Source organism: Micropterus dolomieu, linkage group LG19 (assembly GCF_021292245.1).
Source record: "Micropterus dolomieu isolate WLL.071019.BEF.003 ecotype Adirondacks linkage group LG19, ASM2129224v1, whole genome shotgun sequence".
In the NCBI taxonomy this organism is placed as follows: Eukaryota; Metazoa; Chordata; class Actinopteri; order Centrarchiformes; family Centrarchidae; genus Micropterus; species Micropterus dolomieu.
The window spans coordinates 14,170,182-14,193,517 of record NC_060168.1 but is presented as its reverse complement, the minus strand read 5'-3'; the positions used below and the strand labels follow the sequence as shown (position 1 = coordinate 14,193,517).

The window sequence follows — 23,336 nt, the reverse complement described above, 5'->3', positions numbered from 1 at the left end:
GAGATCGATAGACCTTTATTGTCTATTTAAAGGATGCCATGCTTGACCTTGCAGGTGATTCATCATCAGTCAAAGAATTTAAATGATTTCCTGTTTTGTCCTTGAACAGCTGACACAGGTGGGTTCATCTCTCTGGTCTAGCTCATTTTTCCATCGTGTACGTGACTCGAGTGTGCCAGACTCGCCCTCTCACCCGTCACAGTCAGCTCTGGCTGGGTTTGGCTTGGCTGGCATGCCGACTGCACAGTGGCGCAGCTGTGAGTCCACACTGCTTGCGTGCGCAAACGCAAACACACACACACACACACACACACGCACACACACACACACACACACACACACACACAGAAACAAAAAATACTCTTGGAAACAAAACACACACACGATTCCACAGAGCGGAGGTCTGTGCATTCCTAATTACTGCAGTGACATGGAAACACTACAAAGTAGAAAGCATCTGCCTTTTTCCCCCTCTCTTACACTAATGCCCTTTTTCGAAAAGAGAAAGAGAGAGAGAGAAAGGGCCAATTTAGCACAAACCATCTGTCTACTGTAGTGAGATAATACATCTGTTATACTGAGGGGGAACAGCAATGTAGAGCTGATTTTTACCGATGCATGGAGGAACCTGGAACAAGGGTACATGTCGCGTTACATCACTTTTTACACCACTTTGCCTTTTTTAGGTAGTTTAGCACTTAGAGATTGTACTCCCAGAAGCATCAGACACAAACGCACGCTTGCACACACACACACACACAGGCCACGTGCTGCACTATCCAGAGCGGTGTTGGGTCTCTTCTGTTATCTCAACTCCAGCTATAAAATCTTCAAACACGAGCAGTCTCTCTCTCTTTGTTGCATATTAATTTGTCCTCCATTTTCCTGAGCTGAGTGAAAAAATTCCACTAATGTATATTTAAGGTTCTCTTTGTGTCTGAAGCTGGACCGAACCATTTAACTAACTCAAAATCTTCATTTCCTGCTTATATGCTTTTTAAAGAAATCATGTTTATCAGATATTTCCTGTTAAAACATCCTCCATCCACTGGTATCTTATTATGTTCTTCTGGTCCTCTAAGTTCGAAACCAAACATTAGTTGCACATTAGTCCCTGCTAGAACAAAATCCCTTTTAAAATTTTAAATATTCACTGTTTTACACCATCAAATATTCAATAGCATCCATTTAATGGCTGTTACAGTGGTCAGGTCAGGAAGAAAGTGCAGTGCAGTTGGTTTGCTTAGTGAGGGGAAAATGCAGGGAGCGATCGAGGCATGGACGGATGGATCACTCTCTTTCTTGCCCTTTATTTTCTTTGTCTTTTTTTTTTAACTGGAGCTATGGCCCCTGCAGCCAGCGGGCCACAGTTGAGTCTGCGGAGTGCCTCCATATCTATGGCTCTCTGCGTTAATGTCCCCTGAGGCCGGGGCTGGCGCTGGTCCCTGCTCAGACTCCAGCCGAGCCCATCTCAGCCCAGACCACCACTGCGGCCTCTCGCTCTGCCTCCTCTGCCTCTCCATCCATTATGCAGCCAATAGTTCCCAGCTGCAGCCCTCACATCTCTCTTTTCACCCCTACATTTGCTTCTCTCGCTTGCATACTCACTCCCTGTGTCAGCTTTAGTTAGTTCACTCACTCATTCAGACACTCGTTCAGTCATGAGCCCAGTAATAATGAACAGCCGCACATTCATGCAGGACACATAAAACCACCACCCGTGTACTCTGTTATTGAAGTGATAGACTGAATTGAGTTTTAATTGAATTTAGATACATCTTCATAATTGCTGACAATCATTACACAAGATATTTACAGTCATTATGAAATATTACAATTGGAATTTACAGAAACTTTGTACAAAATATGCCTGACTTCAATGCCTGGATAGTGGGGTCCTTGTTTAGTCATTTCTGGAGAACAAAACATTGACCCAAAAGTCACTGGTGTCTGGAAGTGCTTTAGTTTCAGCAAGTAGATGCTTTTAGAGTCCATTAAAAAGAAAGAAAAGAGAGAAAAGTCCAAAAAGTAGAGAGTCAGCAAAGTTGTGAATTGTATTTTTCTTTTTCCTCAGTTAAATTTCTTTTTCTGTTTTTTTTTTTTTTGACTGAATGGAACATTTCATCTGTAATTCAACTGCAAAAACAACAACGGAGACCCATTTAAATAGAATAAATCCATAATATTTACACAATAATGTGAATATTGATTTATAAAAATGAATCATCTGTTTTTCTTTAAATATGATTTATGTTTATCTACAGTTTTTTTCAAAACAGAAACCTAATCACAATGAAACGCATCATACTTCTATCATTCAATTCTACGGATAATGATGATTGTGGATTGCCATATTTATGCAGCAACTCTGGTTGCAATGAAACTCAGCTCGTCTAGCAGCAAAGTTCTTACACCAGCTTAAGTCGTGTTAAAGCCATTCTGCGCCTCTGAAGCTCCTCACATGATGGCAGAAAGCATGGAGGAGTCAAATGTTCTCTTTAGAAAAATAACACATGGTGAAATGGACTGTGAACAGCACAGCAAAAGCAAAACGTAAACTTGGCCAAAACATCAGTGTCCAACAGTTCCGCTCTTTCGCCGGCAAATATGAGACCTTCAACTACTGAAGAAGCATTTTCTGTTCAGCATTGGCACCATTAAAGCCCCAGAGGGATGTCCAGAGAAAAGAGCACCCCCCCCCATCCAGCGACGCTCAAACCATCCACCCAAGTGGGCCATGCTAAGCCTCAGCTGCAAAACGTTAACTGACAGACTAACCTCAACTAGTAAAACTAAAATGCTTTGCGCTTCATCATCATCGTGACTGAGATGCAAATGAAATCAAACATAAGCATGCTTTTAAAGGATGTTTTTGATATACAGTAATTATAGGAAAATAGACTATCAAGGATGACTCCTTTAAAATCATTTATAAAGCTTTCCTGGATGCAGACAGCTTGGCTACGAAGTAAATAGATACTAAACAAAACAAATCCTTAAAGTATATGCAAACACAAGCATAAATATTTGATCCACAGAGAGTAAGCTACGAATGACAAATATTAGTGATATATTGAAATTCTGGAACAGGCACCATTTCTGTCTTTTTAAAACTCGCTCTTCTTTTTTGAGTGTTTGTCAGTCATTTTAAGGTGTTTCCCAAATCCTAAAAGAGTCACTGCTGACTGAAGTGTTGGGTGCTGCTGCAGTCCATCCAAAAGTCTTTGCATTCTTCTCGCTTGTCTGAAATGAACCAGCAAAAAAGTTGGTGCACTGTTTATCTCTCATTTTCTCTCTCACACACACATCATCTCTCTCTCTCGACTTCTGTCAACTTCCCTAAATGCCCCCCCCCCCTCCCCCCTTCTTTGCATGCCCGCCACAAGCTGGCCGCCGGATGCCGCCGGGTTTAATGGACGTAGTAGAGCCAGTAGACCACGTTGAAGAAGGAGAAGACGGTGGGGAAGATCATCCTGGACCACTTATCGATAGAGTTCACGTCGGACAGGTCTGGGATGTTCACCTTGAGCTGGGAGGCCCGTCTCCGTAGGCGCGACTTCTTCTGGGCATGGCGCTCCAAGGCGCTATGGCCATAGTTCTGGCGGGCCATGGCTGCCCTGCGGTACTGCAGCGTCGAGCTATCATAGGCCAGCATAGTGTTGCGGGGGTCTCCAGGTGCTCCCAGGCCCCGGGACAGATCCCCGGCACCGCCCATCTCATTCTTCATCTCCAGGGTGCTGAACAGAATGTTGTCGTCAGGAGTCATCTGTGTGAGGGTGTAAAAACAGGTGGAGCCATGAGAAGTTACTGCCAAAGGGAAATCTTAAAGTGTTTATAAGTTCAAATTAAGTCTAGTAAAATGATTATTCAAAACAGGTACAGCTACAACGATCATTAAATATCACTGTGTAAAAAATACTGATGAGGTGCTAGAATGGGTAATGCAAATGAGTCAAAAATTGTGTTACTTACAGTGAAGAAAAATTCTAAGCACTTTAAAAGCAGTTAGTAAATCATTGATCATCTGTCAATCAATATCTGAGTGATAATACAACCACAAGACTATGAGATAACATTCCTGGAAGAGCACAACGCACTCCACAAACTAAATCTCATGGAGAAATCTTCATTGTCATCTCAGAATTTCAACCAGAGTGTGATTAAAATTCTGTCGATTCACAAGACAAACAAAAAAAAGAGAAAGCAAAAGGAAAAAAAAGGTGACAGGAGAAGGTTGAGAGAAATAGTAAAGACTTTGCAAAGATGAAGGAGAGGCCAAAAAGGTTCAGGGCAGGTCAAGAAAGACGTTGTGGGAAGTGAATTCGGATCAACATTTCTTCATCCATAGCCTGACTTCTGAGGAAAAACATCCCTATTATCCAATCCTGTCCCGCTGTAAATGGAGCTTCTGTATTTTGTTGCTTTTGTGTAACTCACTTTGAAGCGAAGCCACTTACTTAGTTGGCACTATTCATCAAACTGCAAATGAACTCTTTTTCTTATCTGACGATCTATTTTATTTTTCATTTGCCATTAGTCTTAAGAGAGTTATCAATTGCCTTTGAGATTGTATTTGTGTCTAAATGATATTATCTCAAAAGAAGCTACTGATGTTTTCTTCTCTCTTGTCATATTTGTCATTTCCCGTCAATTTAAATGTATAGCCCAAGTTAAGGTTAAATTAATGCCTGCAGAAATCAAACTGCTAAGCCGTGTTTGTCAGGAAAATGCATGAAGAGCAAACCAAGAGAGGGAAAAAACACAATGGTGGGAGTGATGATCAAAGTTGCCTTAAAAATCTACAGAAATCAAATGCACAAAAACTACAGCATTTTCCTCTGATCTGGATTGATTCAGATTGATGACATTGTTAGTTTTGACTTTCAAAACCTCCAGTACCTTATTTCTTTGCTCGCCTAGTCCTAATGCGGCATCGTCCACAAAGATGGGATCCCACATCGAGTCATATGCGTCAATTTCCCTCTGTTTCATTCTGGCATACAGAGCATCATCTCTCTGAACTACATTTCCCACCAGCCACTGCAAGCATACAAAATCAGCACTGTTACTTAGGGGAAATCGTAGCTTGCCACACTCAGAAGGAAAGGGTGTTTTATTTTTCTGTGTAGCTGTTGTTCCTGCTGACTTTAGCAGCTGAATGAAATTTAAAGGGAAGGCTTTGACACCACAGCCAGTGATATTTCCGAGGCGCCTTGCCCTTTGAGAGACACAGAAATATGGAGATAAAGTATAAGCCAGTCATTGCTTCTGCATTCACTCTTTCAGATCCTAGTCTGAGTAATAAAGTTGATACACAAGGCTAAACCAGTGAGAAAACGGAGAGCTAGAAGTAAAGACTGCTGGTAAAGGACATCAAGCATTGATCACAGCATCACATTGACCTTGAGAGGAGAAGAAGTCATTTGCTCCCACAGAAACAAACACACACATTAACCGACAGTACAGATACCTTTAGAGAAAGTTTGTCTGCACATGTACCTTGTTGGGGTCGGGTCTCAGCTTCTCGTTATTGGCTGTGGCTGCTTTCTCAGCCGCCTTCTTCTGCCGCTGGGGGCCCTGGCCGAAGAAGATGTAGTTGACGAAGGCGTACTCCAGCAAGGCCAGGAAGACAAACACAAAGCAGCCCATCAGGTACATGTCAATAGCCTTCACGTAGGGGATCTTTGGGAGCGTCTCTCGCAAGTGGGTGTTGATGGTGGTCATAGTCAGCACCGTAGTGATCCCTGGATACCACAGGTCACACGTTTAGAAAGAAAGTGAAGTCTTTAGATGGTATGTCATTTTTACCATCATCTGTACAGTAAAAAAAAACAAGATTGTCAGTTTAACTAAAGGTTATGTTGGATGTTTGGAAGGTTATACGGATCTCGGTCCACCACTGGTTGGATTAAAATGAATGACATTTGTGGTTTCGAGTGAAATGTCTCAACTGTTGGATGAATTTCTTCTCTAACATTTAGTAGCCTACAAACATTCATGTTTCCCTTGGGACAAATCATTTCCGTTTTGGTGATTCATTAACTTTTTGTGTAGTTCCATCATCAAGCCAAAATACCTGCAAAACCAATTACATTCCCATCAGTACTTCATGTCTAGTGCTAATTAGCAAATGCTAGTATGCTACCACGCTAAACTAAGATGGAGAAGAATGTTATACCTGCTACAATCAGCATATTAGCATCGCCAGTGTGAGCATGTTAGCATGCAGACATTTAGCTCAAAGCACTGCTGTGCCCAAGTACAGCCTCACAGAGCCACTAGCACAGCTGTAGACTCTCAATCTGTGTCCAAAATCACTCCCTGATTACAATGTTGTGAATTATGTTTACTGTCTGCCATTTTATTTTGCCATTTTATTAAGTTCCAAGTGTGTTAATATATGCACCATATCCTTCTTTCCTCTACTAATGCAACTCTCTGTATTTTAAAGATAACAAAATTACAGTCATGTGACTCAGTGTGTGTTGGTGATGACACAAAATGGTGATTATGAAATCTAAATTTACTGCTCACTAACAATCAGTAGCCTAAACTAATGAGTCTAATGTCTATTATAAAGGGAGTAGTGAATGAATGAACAAGGGTGTGTTGCTACACTGGAATTTGCCCTACTTCAAAATAACTGAGATCAGGTGCTTCAAAGAATATAAGTATACACTTGTGAACATAAGCATTCATGTTTATCATATACATTATATAATATTTATTTATAGCACACAGATAAGCCTGAAAGAATGGGAACCCATATGGAAAGATCCCTCGAAACCTCCTGAGACTGAAATGGTGCATGTGTGTTTGTTTCATGTGAGTATAGTTTTTTATCCAATCATGTATCCAAATGGACAAGGAACAAACTGTAGGCTATGAAAAAAAGCACAGTGTTTCCACTGTAAACATATGCTATTAGTCACAGCTCAATTCACCTGTATTTTTGGACATAGACACATTTTGCTTGATACATTAGTCATCTGCATGCGCAATCTGCATTTGGTCAGATTCACACGTATTATAAATAACCCAGCAGCCAGCAGTGTCACTGTAGCATGGAGCCTCATCTCTCGCATTGGCTGCGCTCGCCCGCTGCACGTTCTCAGGACACTGGGAGGAGGCAGATCTTTAAATCACATTAGCCTCTCAACGCATCGTCTGGGGCTCCAACCCGCATGTGTCCCACTCCAGAAAACAAATGGTGTGTGACAAGAACAATGCACATAAAGCTCAAAGCCATTCCCTCTGCTGCTCTGACCTGTCATACCCAAGTTTAACACTAAAGGGAGTTTTCACTTTACTATCAGTGGCAGCTTGACATTGGCGTAAAAATATTAACTCTAATGCGTGAGGTGCATTTAAGCAAATGTTGCCACCTTTCATTCGGCTGTAATTTAGCCGTGATCTGGCTCTGATAAGCTGGGATCTCCGACCAATGAGAGGTTCCGATAGAGAGACAGGCAGAGAGAAAGACAGCACGCTTCAAGGTCGAGCTGCAGCGCTTCTTGCTCTGCATGAGTCATGCATATAGTCATCTCTGAACAACAGACATTTAGCCAGGCAGACACACACTGCTATCACTCACATGCTTAGAGCAAATGAGAAAAAAAGGAAGTGCTGGGAAAATAAAGAGTCAACACAGAGATCATGGCAGACACAGTAATGTACAGGTCTAAAGCAAGTCTCAATGTATGTTGAATGGCTCTTTCATGGTCTGTTATCATTTAGCTTTGGGTTATTTCCCGGAGTCATTGTTCAGCAGTGGCGAGGCGATCCTACCCAGGGCCACTCTGGCAGCCGAGGCGTCGTAGTTGATCCAGAAGGAGACCCAGGAGAGGATGGTAATCAGGATGGAAGGCATGTATGTCTGCAGGATGAAGTAACCAATGTTCCTCTTCAGTTTGAAGCTGAGGGACAGGCGGGGGTAGGAACCTGAAGGAGGCACAGGGAAGGGAAGAGCAAGTGGGATAGAAATAGAATTTCCTCAATGACGCTCACTGAAAGCTATATTTTCCGTGACACTATGGAGCCTGCCATGTCAGTCTCCAATATCGACTTTTACCGAGGTGTGGATTTTAACTTCCATGGAATGTTTTTCTTTTACAGTAAATGTTTTCTTATAATAACCTGCATTCAACTCAACGTAGTAGCCAGTACATGTGAAAACCTGTTGCTGCAAGGCCAAACAGCCAAGCTGATTGTTCTGTGTACCTGTAGAGAAGACCACGTTCTTGGAGATGAGTTTATAGTCGACAATAGAGAACTGTGGCAGCTCTATTCTGTCGACACCAGACACTGCTCCGTCTCCACCTCGCCAGTAAAACTCAATATCATCTGTGGTGTAGCCATCTGCAGAGGAGAAACCAAAGCCCGGATGCTTAGAGACACATGATCATTGTCCATTAATGGTCTATACTACATCATCATAGTGTAGTGCAGTAATGTTAAATATCAATGTCAGTGGTTTTGTGTGTTTTCAGCTCATTCACTACAAATACTTCTAAACACAAGAAGTTTGGTGAAAATGAGAGGGAAAACATTTTGGCTACATTAAATTATGTATTTTTTTTCAAATTAAACGATCTGAGAAGAGAAGAATCTCAAAGAATGGAGTGAAGAAGATATAATTTTACGTCTGTCAGGTAGCCATTGGTTTACTTTTTTTATTATACAAAGAATATCACCTTACAGCGACTTGAAACTTGCTTCAGATTTGTAATCCACCACAGAAAACATTTAGTTAACTTTATTTTTCATCAGAAATCAGTTTGCATGATGCATGATAATAAAATAGCAAGTAGGTCATTGCTTGAAATCTTTTGAGGCAAAAAATGTCTTTCGATGTTGGCTTATTGTGCATTTTTTATGTTAGACTGTCCAACAACATTGCTGAGAGTCCTTGAACACAGCAACAAGCAAGATTTTTCACTGGTTTCTGTTCTCAACTGCATCACCAATACAAACAAGTAAAGTTAGTAAACAAAAACAAAAATGTATCATGTGTCATGGATAACCAGATTGTTCTCATAATCTGCTTACATCAACTTGAAACGATGGCTGTAACTGCCAGGTAGGAAATAGTTTAGTATCCTGTAACTGCCAGGTAAGAAATATTTTAGTATGCTTTGCAGAATGTCTGGCAGCAATGTAAAGTGTGATCCTTAAAAACAAGATTAATATTTTAAAAGGGATGTATGGTGAGTCTCTTAAAAGAAAAACAAAGCTTAGAAACTACGCTGAAGCTTTTCAGCGTAAAGGAGTTACGATTTTTACATAACCGCACATATACAGGAATCTGCTGCATATATCTAATACATATAAAAGACTAAAGACTAATGTTGGGAGCGAAACAGTCTGCAGATGCAACTCTCCATTATGGGTCAAACATGTTTTAAAGCTACATAACACTGTGAGCAGCAGAGATTTGGAGCTTGATGTGTTTGTTGCACATCGATGAAAACCATTCCAGTTTGCAGTCAGTGTTGCAGACTGTCTCTGCCACGAACAGCGTCGCAGGCAAACAGCGAGCGGCCATCTCCCTGCCTTGAGTTCCACTTTGTCTGCCTCACACTCAAAATAGAGGCAGTGACCTATTCAAATGTGATGAATAATTAAGCTTTGATTTTTAAAAATGAACACATATTTCTTTGTTGCTCTGTCGCTGACATTCAAGGTATAGTTAGTAATGGTGCTCGCGTTGGGTTGTTATTGGTTGGACAGGCGGCTAACTTCACCCATAGGCCTTTTTCAAAGCAGACATTTGGACTTGTCATAAAAGCACAGGTGTTACGAATAATATCAACAATGGCTTCGTTCTATATGAACGTGCATTCACAATACCAAGACACCGAAACTGAAGACTGAACAGCCATCATTCATTTTACTATTTACACCTGTGTTTTTTCTGCTGTCAAAATGCCTGCTGTGAAACAGGCATATCAGGTCTTCTGTCTCTGATGTAGGTGTGGGAATGTACATGTTGCATCACTTAAGGTTGGCGTTATTCTTTATTTCCAATAAATGCCATGAAAAGAACAAAACCAACAATGTGTTAGTTATCCTGTCTGAGGCTCTCAACTCTGAGTAAGATTGTTTCTACTGAAGATGTAAATCTTTAAAACAGCTGGGCACAGTAGCTTTTAGCAAACATTCCTCAAAGTGGAAATTTGCATTTGTTGGGGACTATTTTCAGCTGTGGATTAATACACATTTGGTGCTCTAGTGAGTATTTACAGCAGCAGGAGGCGTATGTGGGATAGACTAAAAATAAACTACAGTGTCCATGTTTTTCATAATGAAGAAACATGTCACACAATGCACTGGTGTGGCTAATTGTGTTTTTAATGCATGTTTAATGTTATGTAGCACATATGATAGACTTTGGCTATACAGGTGATTGTTACTGAAATCAGTTTATTGTTAGTGTTGGTCTTTTCATGAGGTTTGTTGAAAATAAGAACAATATAGATTATCACCAGCCCTATCTTTTAATGGTTGCATTTCTTGCCCGGGTCTAATAAAACACAGAAACTGAACGCATCACACCCCTCATGCAGCTGGGGAGCATAATGTGGTTGATGCTGAAATTGTATACCAGCAGATGCAGTTGATGCTGAAATTGTACACCAGCAGATGCACTAAGCTCTCCCTCCACGTCTGCATTATCATCATCCAAGCCTTGTGTAACCCCGCATCACCCCAATTAGGGCTGAGTCCACCATGCTGCTGTTTTGATGCACAGCTCAGTTCAGTTCTGATCAGCCATGACGGGTGGGAATCAGGGTGTCGAGCAGTCTTGGAGAGGGAAGTTTCGGCATGAAGAACATCCTAAGGGAGACTTTTTTGGCCTGTATATAACTGGTGATTCAGTTTGTAGCTCCGTTAGTTCTCGACCATTGTCTCTGTATGTTTTCGGGAAGATGTGATTGTGTATCACTGTACTGGATTGTCACGTGAGTCCCACAAGGATGACGTGAAGAGAGAGACAATGCAGTATGAGCTCTAAAATTTGCACACATATGTGGGTGTGCATTTGCATGCAATGCAATGTATGCAATACAATACATTGTGCATTGTTGGAGGGGTAGAAATCAATTATTGCTCAGTGCAGCCCAGCATGTGAGACAAGTGGCCTGAGCTGCAGTAGTGAGCTGCTGATGTTTCAAGGGATCTGGGATTTTAAGACTTGTGTCTGTTAAAAATGCATCAAGTTTATCAAGGGAAGTGAGAGTTCTCTGGGCTCATTAGTCTGAATAAAATAGCATGCTCTGGCATGAAGCGATTCCAACGTTAAAACCATTGCCAGTTAATCCATATGAGAGCAGATACTGCCTGGTGATCAAAACTGGAGCTGTGTGTGTGTGTGTGGGGTATGTGTGTGTGTGTGTGTGTGTGTGTGTGTGTGTGTGTGTGCGTTTTGTGTTGGGCTGCCTGAGAGAGGGGGAGGAGGAGAAAAAAAAGAGAGCATGAGTGATGGAAAGGGAGATAAAAAGGCTGGGAGAGGGAAAAAAGAAGAAGATGAGACTGCAAAGAAAGGAGATGAGAAACGGAAAGAGAACGATGAGGAGGGAGATGGTGAGCATAATGGGAGAGGAGCAGCGAGAGGCGGTTCTGACCTGCACTGTTTTTGTGCTGCTTAACGCTGCTGGCAATAGTGTGATCAAACCCGGAAAGACTGAGCCCTACACCACATCCCAGCCCCATAATCCTTTTCTCCGGGGACCCAGATAAAACACGCAGAGGACCTCGTCTTTCCCTCTCATGTTCCTCCACACTCCCGCCCACCCTCGACTCAAGAACGCCGGATCACGTACAATTACAAACTCCATGTGAAATGAGCTCTTTGTACTGTATAAACATGGAGGCAGTTTTTCGGGAGGAAGCTGCACATAACATCCTCTATCAGCAAATCCCTGAAACACTGGACCTAATCAGGCTCCTCCACGCCTTGGGAAGCCACTGCAGTTGCAGTTGAATTAATTAGGCTGGATGTTATCAGTCAGTGAGCCATTAGTGATGTTCCTCTTCTTGATGCATATCTCTTGATATCTCATCAGCCTTTCTCAGCATTTTACATGCAGTCTTATCAACCTTCCCTCTACCTTGCCGCCACTGGGCCGGCAGACTGTTTTGAAACCAGATTTTATAACTGCATGTGTACGTGGGATCCGTTTTAATCTACGTCTATGTGTGGGCGTGAGAGGTGGTTGTCAGGGACGACGGTACTTACAGCTTTCGATCTCCAGGGTGCAGTTTTGCTCATCCAGAGGGTAGCGGCGCAGGTCCATCATGCAGGCTGCAGTTGTGGTGATCCTACACACAGAGTGGGATAGAAAATAATCATCAAAGAGCTGGCTGAAGGCAGGCAAGAGCAACTCGGTTCATTTAATTTGACCTTCACTTCAGAGTCCGACGTGCACTCTCAAAGCAGGATGATAGCACCTGCTATGGAATCATTCCTCCAAAAACAACAGGTTGAAATGTAAAATGTCAAATCTTGCCAAATCTGAGAAAGTCATCCTGGTAGAAGTTAGTTTTAATTTTAAAAAGATCAACTTGAAGAAAAAAAAGTAAATAAAAGTAAATAAATGATCGGCTTTGCTCTGTCTGCCCTTTTTACATGTACTTCCTGTTTTAAGGGTCTCAACCTCCTGCTCTTCCACCTTCATGTGTTATAACACCTCTCTTCTGTGCTCTCCACTGGGTCCCAGCTCCTGCTGTTGGCCTAAAAAGTTACAAGCTCTCTATTTATTCCTGCTTTATGCCTTTTTTTTTTTTTTTTTACCATTTCACCATTTTATCCTTATCTTTTATTTGCCATTTTGTCATGTCTGCTTAATTGTTGGATTTTTGCTTTTCATTTTATAGTAAAGAAGAGAATAAACTGCTCTCATTGGATCACCATGTATAAATAAAGGAATGAATGCATGAAATTTTGTAGCAATTGATTTACCAAGTAAAACCTTTTTTTCCTTCATTAGATGTCCACAGACATCCAGGGATCCTCTAAGACCTGAACTGTGATATGACGTTAGCATTAGCTTTCGAGTTTGCAGCATTTTTCAACTCTTTAACACATGAGCTAAATCCCAAGTCCACTACAAATTAATTATAAGCAGGTTTTGAGAAAGTAATACGCCCACACGAGAAAAGTGCCAAAATGAAGGATACAAAATAGCATGTATACTAAAAACTTTTTTTAGTATGCAGTATGGAATTGGTTTTATTTGTCCCTAAGTGTCCCATGAACACAGAACAGGGTTCAACCACTGTTCACACAGTCATGTAATAAAGAGCCAACAAGAGTGAGACAGCCGCATCCGACAGGTTCACTCAAAGCGACGTACTTCCTGTTACACACGACAAGTTGGCCAGAGCTGAGACGGGCTGGCACCCGGCCGTGCCAAACCCCAGAGGCTGTCTGAGAGAGACTGGACACACAATTTAACTACAGGGACTAAATCTAGCATCCCAGACTTGTAAGAGAACCCCCCCCCCCCACACACACACACACACACACTGACTGATCTAAAACATGGCAGCATCATGCAACCATTAATAATAATAGCAGCCTGTGGGAGAATTTCCAGTAGTATTTGTCGTAACCTTGGCTTCTCCTTGTCATAACTGGTTACTATCAATTTATCTTTAGCTTTAGTGGTTTACTCATTCATAGTTGACAATGAAAATGGTCTATGAGCAATTATTATTACATTAATTTTACCAGGTAATGTTTGTCTATTTTTGAATCCTAAAAGTCCTAGTTTTCCTAACTCAAATGAAAAAAAATCTGCCAGCATTATGAGATAATTTGAATACGTTTCTAATAAAAAACAAGATTTTTTTCTTTACTATGGAAATCTGCCATGTCTTGTATGAAGATACAGACACTCAATTTAGAATATTCTTTAAACAAGTTGACTTGTAATGGGAGTAGTTTAAAATGAAATTAGATTTTTTTACTTGTTTTGAGAAAATAAGACTCCAGCAGGAATAAACCTATTATGGGGCAATATAATGTATGTATCATGATGAAGTCAGTAATAAGTCCTGCTCACTCTCAACATGGCACATAATACACACCAAGATGTCAAAGGGAGAGCTGCCATGATATAAAAAGTATGACAATCTCTGAAAGTACAGTGACAATTTTGTATTTTCTGATGGTATATCATCATATCACCCAACACTACCTTGAATGATAGATATTTTTTGCAAAGCATAAACAGCTAAATAAATAAACCAATACATTTTTTATGGGAAGTGTTGTTCTTGCTGTACATTTAGACATGTTTCAAAACTCTTCCCTGCTTAGCAAATAAGAATACGCCGCAGCGGTAAAAACAAAATCACAATACTGTTCCTCTCTTAACTTCATTGTAACTACAAACTTATCTTGAAGAGTGCTTTGTCTTTAATAATTAAGAGCCAAAGTTTATTTGAAATCCTTCTACATAAGACTTGCAGCTCCCCTGGGCCCACCCTGGCAAGTTTAGGATTTCATTTTTTGAGACACACAGTCTTTCTCTCTCACACACTCACAGAGAGAGAGAGAGAGAGAGAGAGAGAGAGAGCGAGTGAGCGAGGCTTTCGCTCACTCTCTCTCTCTCTCTCTCTCTCTCTCTCTACCTCCTTTTTCTTGCTCTCTGGGCTCTTATATAAGAGCCAGTTAGCAGGGCCATGGTGCACTGGGGGATTAACACAGGAGTCTTATTTCTGTCCTAGTTTACCTCTTTTATGGCCACAACTTACTGGGATGTTGTGCTCACTCATCACTCATCATCACCACCACTAAATCATCATGGTGGCGAAGGAAGGACAATGGGAAAAACGGAAATGAGGCCAAAATGGCAGGGGTAAAAATACTAGCCTATTTATAGCCCACCTACATCATCAGCAGAAGTCTCAAAGCTTTTTTGTCTGAGAATCCGCATCACTGATCAAGAGCTGCTCCTGCATCCTCTGGCCTAGCTAGCACGTCCAATACCCACACTAACAATTAATAAACAGCTAATAACGAGGGAGGAGGAGAGACGAATGAGGATTTCTCTGCAGGATTCCCCTCCCCGTCTTCGCCTCTCCTCCTCCTCCTCGTCATCTCCGCTGCAGCGAGAGTCTGCCATGGACCTCTGCAGCAGTAGCGGCAGTGATCATGAAGCACAGGCTTGTTTGCTCTTCATCAACATCAGGGCCGGTCCTCTCTCTCTCATCCCAACCTGCCGGAGGAGAAGCCACGCTCTAACAGATCACGCAGATTCAAACACGCTACATTTGCTCTGCGTCGGAGCTAATAGGACATGGAGCTCTAAAAAAAGGCTGTTTTGTTTGTTTTTTTTCCTCCTGTGCATGTTCCCTCACAGTTCAGCCTGGGCTATGTGTGTGTGTGTGTGTCTGTCTGTGTGTGTGTGTGTGTGTGTGTGTGTGGACCCCCCCTTAGGCAGCCTGTGCACCTTTATTCCAAATGACCTTGTTTACGGACATAACACAACCACCACAAATTCCCAGACAGAATCTCATTTCGAGGGAGCGTCACAGCAGAGACTGAATGCAGAGAGATTTTCGCGAACAGGTTTCAAACCCCTGCATTCCTTTAATTAAACTGACGTACTGTAATGGAGTTTAAAGTTAAATTAAGATGGAGAAGCTTCCTCCATTTTGGATAGAGAGCCCGTGTTGAGCTGAGGAAACGTGGCATGCAGGATTGTCTCTCCCTGCTCAGGCACTGTTGCCAAATTTGAAAATAAAATGTCTGCAGCGGCAACAAAAAGAGTCCAGTGTGTGCCAAAGCGTGCCAAATCAAAGCAGAGGCTTCTTAATTTCAAAGTACAGGCACATCTGAACACGTACAACACACACACCACCCTGCCTGATCAGTAGTTTGAGAGATAGATGGATAACTTTGAAGGCGATGCTAAGCCCGTATTGATCGTATTGACAGAAAAAAAGGCTTATTTAAATCCCTCCTTTCCTCCACTCAGCAGCTTTCTCCTCCTGGCCATGCGATGTCATCTATTGAGCTGCAGAGTGGAACACTCCTCGCCCTGACAAAAGAGGACGTCAGTCTCCGTAGCACAAGGATATGTCCTCTCACAAAAGGAGTTACAATATTCACAGAGAAGGGGGGAGTGAAGGGAGGGAGGAAGGAGAATCCTGACAATTTCTCCATTTTGAATGAAGTCTGACCTTCATGTATCTTTGTTTCTTTCTAGCTCTCCCTCTTCTCTCAGTCCTTCTCTGTGAATGTTAAGCAACATGCATCAGGGGTCATGCACTGAATGTCTTCGGTCTTTTCCTACTTTCCTGAATAAAATAAAAGGCTATTTTGTGATTTTATTTTTTTCCGTTGTATGTGTGTCTTCTTCTCACAGACCTGGGTGGCATCTGTGTTATTATCTGAGCATTTTTCAGGGGGCTGGGCAATTAGATCACACTGCCTCTCCCCGAGAGTCAAACCAAACTCTAAAGTGACAGTTGGGAGCACTGTTGCAATTTTCTGCTCCTCCTGGTAATAGAAGAGCAGGATTTGGCAGGATTGGGATGCACTACATATCCAGGGAATGAGGAGTAAACAACACCCTCACCCTTCCTCCTCCGCGTGCACCCCAAAAATAACACTCGCCCACTTGCACACACCTACACACACACACACACACACACACACACACACACACACACACAAACATCTAATGCTTCCTGCAAACTAAACAACACTCTAATCTATTGGAGTTCCCCAGGTACGGTGTTAGCTAATTTCAGTTAGTTCAGCACAAATCCACGTTCACCTTTGAGGCCAATAATATGTTTACTTTTACCGCTTATTATGCTAGGATTTAGTGAGACAACATTGTATGTTATAGCGTGACATATTTACTAGTGTCTAAGGTTTAAAAGAAGGCAAACAAGCAATAAAATTGATTCTGAACATGTGTTATCGTGTAATTTCAATAATATAATTCCAACTGTTTGTACATTGTTAATAGTTTGATTGTTTGGGTTCGGGGGTGCACAGTGAGTATGAAATTCTAAATACGCATCTCGTTTGAGATTAAAAGTGTTTCACATTACACTTCCATGAAGATTTCAGATACCTTTTTAAAAATAAATGGACAAAACTGAAGCAACGGAGGTCTATTTATCCTGACTTTTAGTCCTCAAGCTCCAAAAACAGTGGCTCCTATGTTTCCCATGATGTAGCTAGATAGCATCTTTTAACTTAAAACCTCCCCACTGGGTAAAAACCCATGTTTACAAACTCCATGCTCCAAGTGTGTAACGCAGGCTTTCTGTTATAAAATTACTATCACTATGACATTGTTATTGTTATTTTATTATTATATATTTATTCCTTTTTCAGATTTTATTTTCTCAAACTTTCTCAGACACAGAAAACATTACACAGCTGTGTTCAAAAGCTAAGTAACATTCCTCATGAAGAGTAAGCTGACATCTAAAATATGACAAATACATTTAAGAAAATTAAGAAAAAGTGCAAAAGTTGAACTTTAAAACTGAGATATTTTACATTCCTTAATATTGCATATTCAAGTAGGGTTTAGTGCTGTTTTGGCTTTTGGATAAAAACAGTTTTTCACTCTATTTGTTTGTTCAATCAGAGAGTGTCCAGGGTGGGATGGATCTTTTAGTTTAGTTTTAATTACATGCATGGTAATATTTGTAACATAAACTGACCTTCAGTGGTGGACAGTAACTACAGTAACAAATTACATTTCTCAAGTATTGTACTTTTACAATTTTGTGCTACTCCTTCTTTCCTTGAGTTCTTCAGCTTTATTTACTATCATTACTTTAAAAATTACAGTTTTATATGATCAGTTCTGATTGGCCCCATCTGTGGAAATGTTATCTGTAGGTCAAACTACAAAATACTACAGAACTTTTGAGAATATTTTACTTACTTACTTACTTACTTTAATATTTTATTTTATTTTACTGATAATGCAAGACTTGCAGTTGTATTGCGACATTGTGGTGCTACTTTTACTTAACTAAAGGCTCTAAATACTCACTGACCTTTACACTGATGGTAATGATTAAAATTAATTCATAGCTAAACAGATAACAACACAGTCCTGCACTCAGACACCCTGGTGTTCACATACGAGGACGAGGAGTCTCCTCTCAGTTAGCCATCTCCACCACATCAACTAAAGCCCTGCTGTTGCAACCAGCCGGCCCGTCTGTACAGGTATGTGTAAGTGTGCTCAGAGCGCACAGGCATCTGGCCGGGCTGACTCTGACAGAAGCTCGTGTCTGGACTTGCTAGCATCAAATAAAACCTGGACAAAAACCCCACGAACCAAATAATAGAGGTGCCGGGAGGCACCTGCACTGACAAGGACAACGTATCCGAGGTAACAACCATATCTCCCTGCTGCACGCACACCCTCAAAATGTACAACAACCCTCTTCTAGCCTCCATTGCTTTTTGGCTGTTATGCAAAAGTATGTGTTGGGTTTATATAATTGAGTCAGAGCGTCATAAATTGCATTTCTCGACTGTTGAAACAAAATGTAGCGATGAATAATCTGGTGCAGTGCAGATACCTAAATTTTTTAAGCGGTCTTTGCGCAAGAAGGGCATTTCAGTCTAGAGAGAGAATGACTGAATGCTGCAACAACTTGAATTAGAAACAATAATCTCATCTTTTAAACGCGCACACATCTGAGATCATTTGCACAAGCGACACACACACACACACACGCAAACACACACACACACATATGAAGAGGAGGCGACAGATCAGAGGAGGCAGCAGCACAGTGATGGACGGGCTGTGCTAGCCTGTGAAGTCAAATATGCAGCATCAGTACAAATACAGATTCAGTGTTTGTATTGAACTGCTACATTATTGATTATAAGTTATCAATTATGGATGACAGTCTCCTCAGAGGCATCGCAGTCCAACACCACAAAGAGATGTCTTGAAGACGGGTTGAACCATCCTGCACAATCAGACTCAGACCTGCTTTATTATTGATCACAACCAATCAATTATTGATATTGATGATCATCGGGAATGTGAAAGGATAAAACGTGAAGGCGTATACCTCCTTCCATACACAGCTGTTCAAGAATAATTCCGCTTTCTTACAACTTAGGTCTTATTTTCATCATTGTGGCCATAATTTCTGTAGGTATGGATAAAGACATGTTAACAGTGTATTCACCAAATATCTGAGAACACGGTGACAATCAGACTGGTTGTAAACAAGCCGCTTTAACCACATTATCTAAACCACTGGTTCTGGCTCATGACCACTTGCAGCCAAAAAAACCCCAAAACTACTAGCAATCGCACACAGTCACAGGGCTCATGTGTCTATGAGCGACATTCAATAGTTTGAATTTATAATTTCCAGTACACTATTGAGTCGATAAATTAATACGATATTTATTTATACTTTCCAATTGCATTATCTGTTTTACTTAACTTTTAAAATCTTTACATCGCTGTTCCTTTTATACCTTGCCTTAATGCATTTTTATCTCATATGCTGACCACTTTGAATTGCGTTACCAATACCAGAAATAATAATAATAATTTGCATTTTCACTTTGTTTTCTCTTCCAAGTATATAATGTATTTTTAATAGGGACTGATGCTATAAACATGGAAAAATGTACAACAATTTCCCAATGCAATGCATCACAGCATTTAAAGCTGCAGTTAATTTCCAATGCTCGTCCCTAGAAGTGCTTTGGAGTAAGATCATAGCTAACCTGGGGATTTGTTTTATCTCGATTTGACTGCTCATGTTTCTGGATCATTTTTAGCGACGTTGCTGCATTCAAGATTTCAGCTAGATAAGAAATGATGGTAAAAAATAAGACCCAGGTTATAAAAAACCCAAATCCAAATGATCCTTTAACTGTATGTTGTGTCATGCTGGGTAGGAAACTGAAGAGCTGCAATAGTTCAGAATTAGAGTTCATTAAAAAGGCTCAATCAGACACGATGCATCTGATACAATCACATTACTTCATTATGCATCGTGATCAATCCCATAATGGTCATGACACAATAGGAAGTGCAGTTGTAAAAGGCTTACCTGAGTCCATAAAGCACTGTGCCATCGGGGTGGAGACGTATCATCCTGTTCTTGACAGTAACGCCGTGAACAAAAGACTTCTTGTCATTGAGGAAATAGGTGTCGGGGACCCACAGCTGATCCGCCACTCGGTTATCCAGAGTCAGGTTGTAGGCGATCTCAGAGTAGGACAGACGTTTGTCCCGCCATGCTTGCTGGAAGTACATTGTCAAGGTGTAGTCCTGGAGGACAGAAGGAGGAGGGGTCCATTTAGTGAAGCTAGAGCAGGACTTCAAAGATAACAAGTCTTTCAGGTGGTACCCTAATATGTCTTATTTCCACTGTCATGTCAACTGGGAAACATGTCAAGCACCAACAGCGTGTCATCCCACGCTGAACATGACACCATAGATGTGTCACAGGACGTTGTATGGACACTGCATAGAAGGGTGGACTCGAATTCACGTGAATTGACAAAATCAAAAAACTCTTAAGTCAGCCAACGTTAGAGCTGTTCATTCCCAGCAAGTCAACACCTAATTCCCCAGATCCACTGTGTTTGAACCAATCCGACATCATCTTATCAAGTTGCAGGAGAGAACCATGAAGAGCTAATGTTTTGTTGCTGAGCACCACTCAGAAAAAAATGTTACCAAAGATAATTGCCATTGCGTACAAAAAGTACGAAGGGTGTCAACAATAACTTGTTTAGGACTTGAAACTCAAAGATCAGGACTTGAGTCCAAAGAATTGAGACTTGCAAAACAATGACTTGGTCCCACATCTGCTGCATAGTGAGAAGGTCAGCCAAAAGGTCGTTGGAGGTCTGAAAGGCCACAGTCTGTACTAGGGGCCACGGTGGCCGGGTGTTGGGGGGTTAATATTCAACTGTCCTCACTTAATTTTGAGACCATAACCAGAGGGGAACTTTCTCAGCTGGCTGACTTGTCTCACGCTAAAAATATCGGTTTCCACTCAAACAAATATAGCCACTTTCTCCTTTATAGAGACAATACTCCCTCTAATGCAAATGGCCAGTAAATATCTGCTGCTTCTTGTCCTCCCTGTCTTTCTTTTTTGCTTCTAATTCTGCAAAACACACAACCGAACTACTGATATTTAGGAGAGAGTTTTCTAGATTAAATGTCAGTGAGAAAACTGCATCTATACTGTACAGTTTGTTTTTACACATGCTCAGAGATGTAGCAGTAAACTGCATCTCCTCCTCTCTCGCTCTCGCTCTCTCTTTTCTCAGCTTCTCACTCTTAAAAAAAGACTTACACCCACACAGCCACAGTAAAGCACAGCTCTGCAGTTCGATCTGCTCTGTTGCAGTGCATTGCAGTGCAATCGATGAGTAGGAAAACAAATTTAAAAACACGTCCATGAAACGAGGCCTTTGAGTTTTTACTCCAAGTGGCCATCAGTGTTTCTATGTTTCAAGCCTTTTTTTTGTCTATCATCACACATTGGCGTGACACTGCAAAAGCAAGTCACATTCACTCTTAAACTCTTATCATTCATTGCATGCAGTGTGTGCGCAACCAAAGCACTGCGTAAAAAGGGCATCTAAAAATACATGAGCTCCTGCCATGTTGATTTTTTCAGGAGTGAAAAGTCAAGCGAGGACGGCCGCATCCTTATCCTGTTTTACAAGAGTTCCCACTGAACCTTCCTCTCACACTCGCTCCCTCTCTGTCTCATTATCAGCCTGTCGATCGGATGTCTCTATCACCTCTGGGATCGTTAGCTACTGCCTGCAGGCTCAGTGTACTTCACCCATCGAGGCAGCATCTCCTGCAATACGTCCCCGTCTTCACCACCATCCTTTGCCATAATGATGAAGGAACACAGAAACACAAGGAGCTAGCATCATCTGAGGGCAAGATACTGTAAACCTCCCTCTTACTAAGTTAGAAAACTGAAGCAAACAATATTAACTAGAACCCTGTGGAAACAATGTGAGCAATGTGATTGTTTTGAAGCAGAAATCATGTATCAATATCGTGTCACAGACTTCCAGCAACAATCTGTTTTTCTTTTTGCTTCATACTGTTTTTGGATTTGACTGCAGTCGAACATCCTTTGACATTTTGGTGGAAACGGTAACCAGGGACTTCGAGTGTGTCTGGTGTGTTACACACACATTTTGGATTTTTGATGTTTGAAGTCATAACTCTTAATTTGTTTACTATATTAACAGGGTAGAATTTAGAGCTGCAACTAACAATTATTTATCATTATCAAATAATAAAGTCATTATTATTTTTTAATTAAGTCTTAAGGATCCCAGAAAACTTGTAAATGCCAAATACCCAGTCCATGGTTTGTCAAAACTGCAAAAAGATATTCCATTTACAAAGACATAAAACTGAGAAAAATCCTCCAGAAAATGCTTCTGCTTGATAAATGACTTATCAAAATAGAAATGGTTAATTATCTTTCTATCAACAAATCGATTCATTTACTGATGATTTCAGCACAAGCAGGATTTTTAGGCATAGGCTGTGTCCATACTAATTTCCTTGTTCACTTACTGGATAATCAAGTGAATTGTATTTATACAGCCCAGTATCACAATTCATAAAGGGACTTTACAATCTATACTGCATACAACACCCTATTTGTTTAGACCCTTGAAAACAGAAGAAACCTAAGGAACAGAGGAGGGACATGCAATAGATGTTTTGTACCCTAAATAAACCAAAATAGCAAAATTACAATATGGACTCAGTGGCCCCTAATAGACACTCAGTAGTTTACACTATAGAGGGCAGTAAAATGAGATTTGTTTGTTTGTCTGGTGTCACCCAAATGTCATTTTTGCATCTATTAAATGTGGAGCATTGCGCTGTGGGGTTATTAGGAGAAAGTTCTATCTTTTTTATCATTAATATAAATATTTTTTCACTCCATTGTGGGAATGTTTGTGGGCATTCACATAATGAATTAACACTCAGAATCCAGACTTTCAAATGGCTGAGAGTAAATATAGAGACTATATAATACACATGGAGTGATTTTGGACACAGCAACAGGCTTTTTTCACAGCATACATTTTGAATAATATAGTAAAAGCAAAGGTGCTACTAATACCATTAATGATGGCTCTGCTCTATTTAAGTGAGCCACTAAGCCCTGACAGTGTGACAGTGAGCCCGCATGCACTGTACCAGGACCCAGAAGCTGAAGCAGCTAAATAGAATTCAACCATCGTTAATTTTATTATTTCCACCTGTCCCTTCGTGTCTTCTGTGAAAAAGCGCTATTGAATACAA

The 23,336-nt window shown here is 41.0% G+C and overlaps 1 protein-coding gene across 1 annotated transcript in view; it reads right to left on the bottom strand.

Moving 5' to 3' along the window:
- Window positions 1-3,382: 3,382 nt before the first annotated feature.
- Window positions 3,383-23,336, bottom strand: part of gabrb2a (gamma-aminobutyric acid type A receptor subunit beta2a) — a 29,230-nt gene continuing 9,276 nt past the window's right edge. The window contains exons 4-10 of the mRNA XM_046029768.1: window positions 20,080-20,300; window positions 12,239-12,321; window positions 8,221-8,358; window positions 7,789-7,941; window positions 5,500-5,744; window positions 4,900-5,040; window positions 3,383-3,766 (exon numbers count right to left, since the gene is read on the bottom strand). Of these exons, the coding sequence (XP_045885724.1) occupies window positions 3,410-3,766; window positions 4,900-5,040; window positions 5,500-5,744; window positions 7,789-7,941; window positions 8,221-8,358; window positions 12,239-12,321; window positions 20,080-20,300 (1,338 nt within the window). The 3' untranslated portion in view covers window positions 3,383-3,409. The remainder of the gene's footprint in view (window positions 3,767-4,899; window positions 5,041-5,499; window positions 5,745-7,788; window positions 7,942-8,220; window positions 8,359-12,238; window positions 12,322-20,079; window positions 20,301-23,336) is intronic.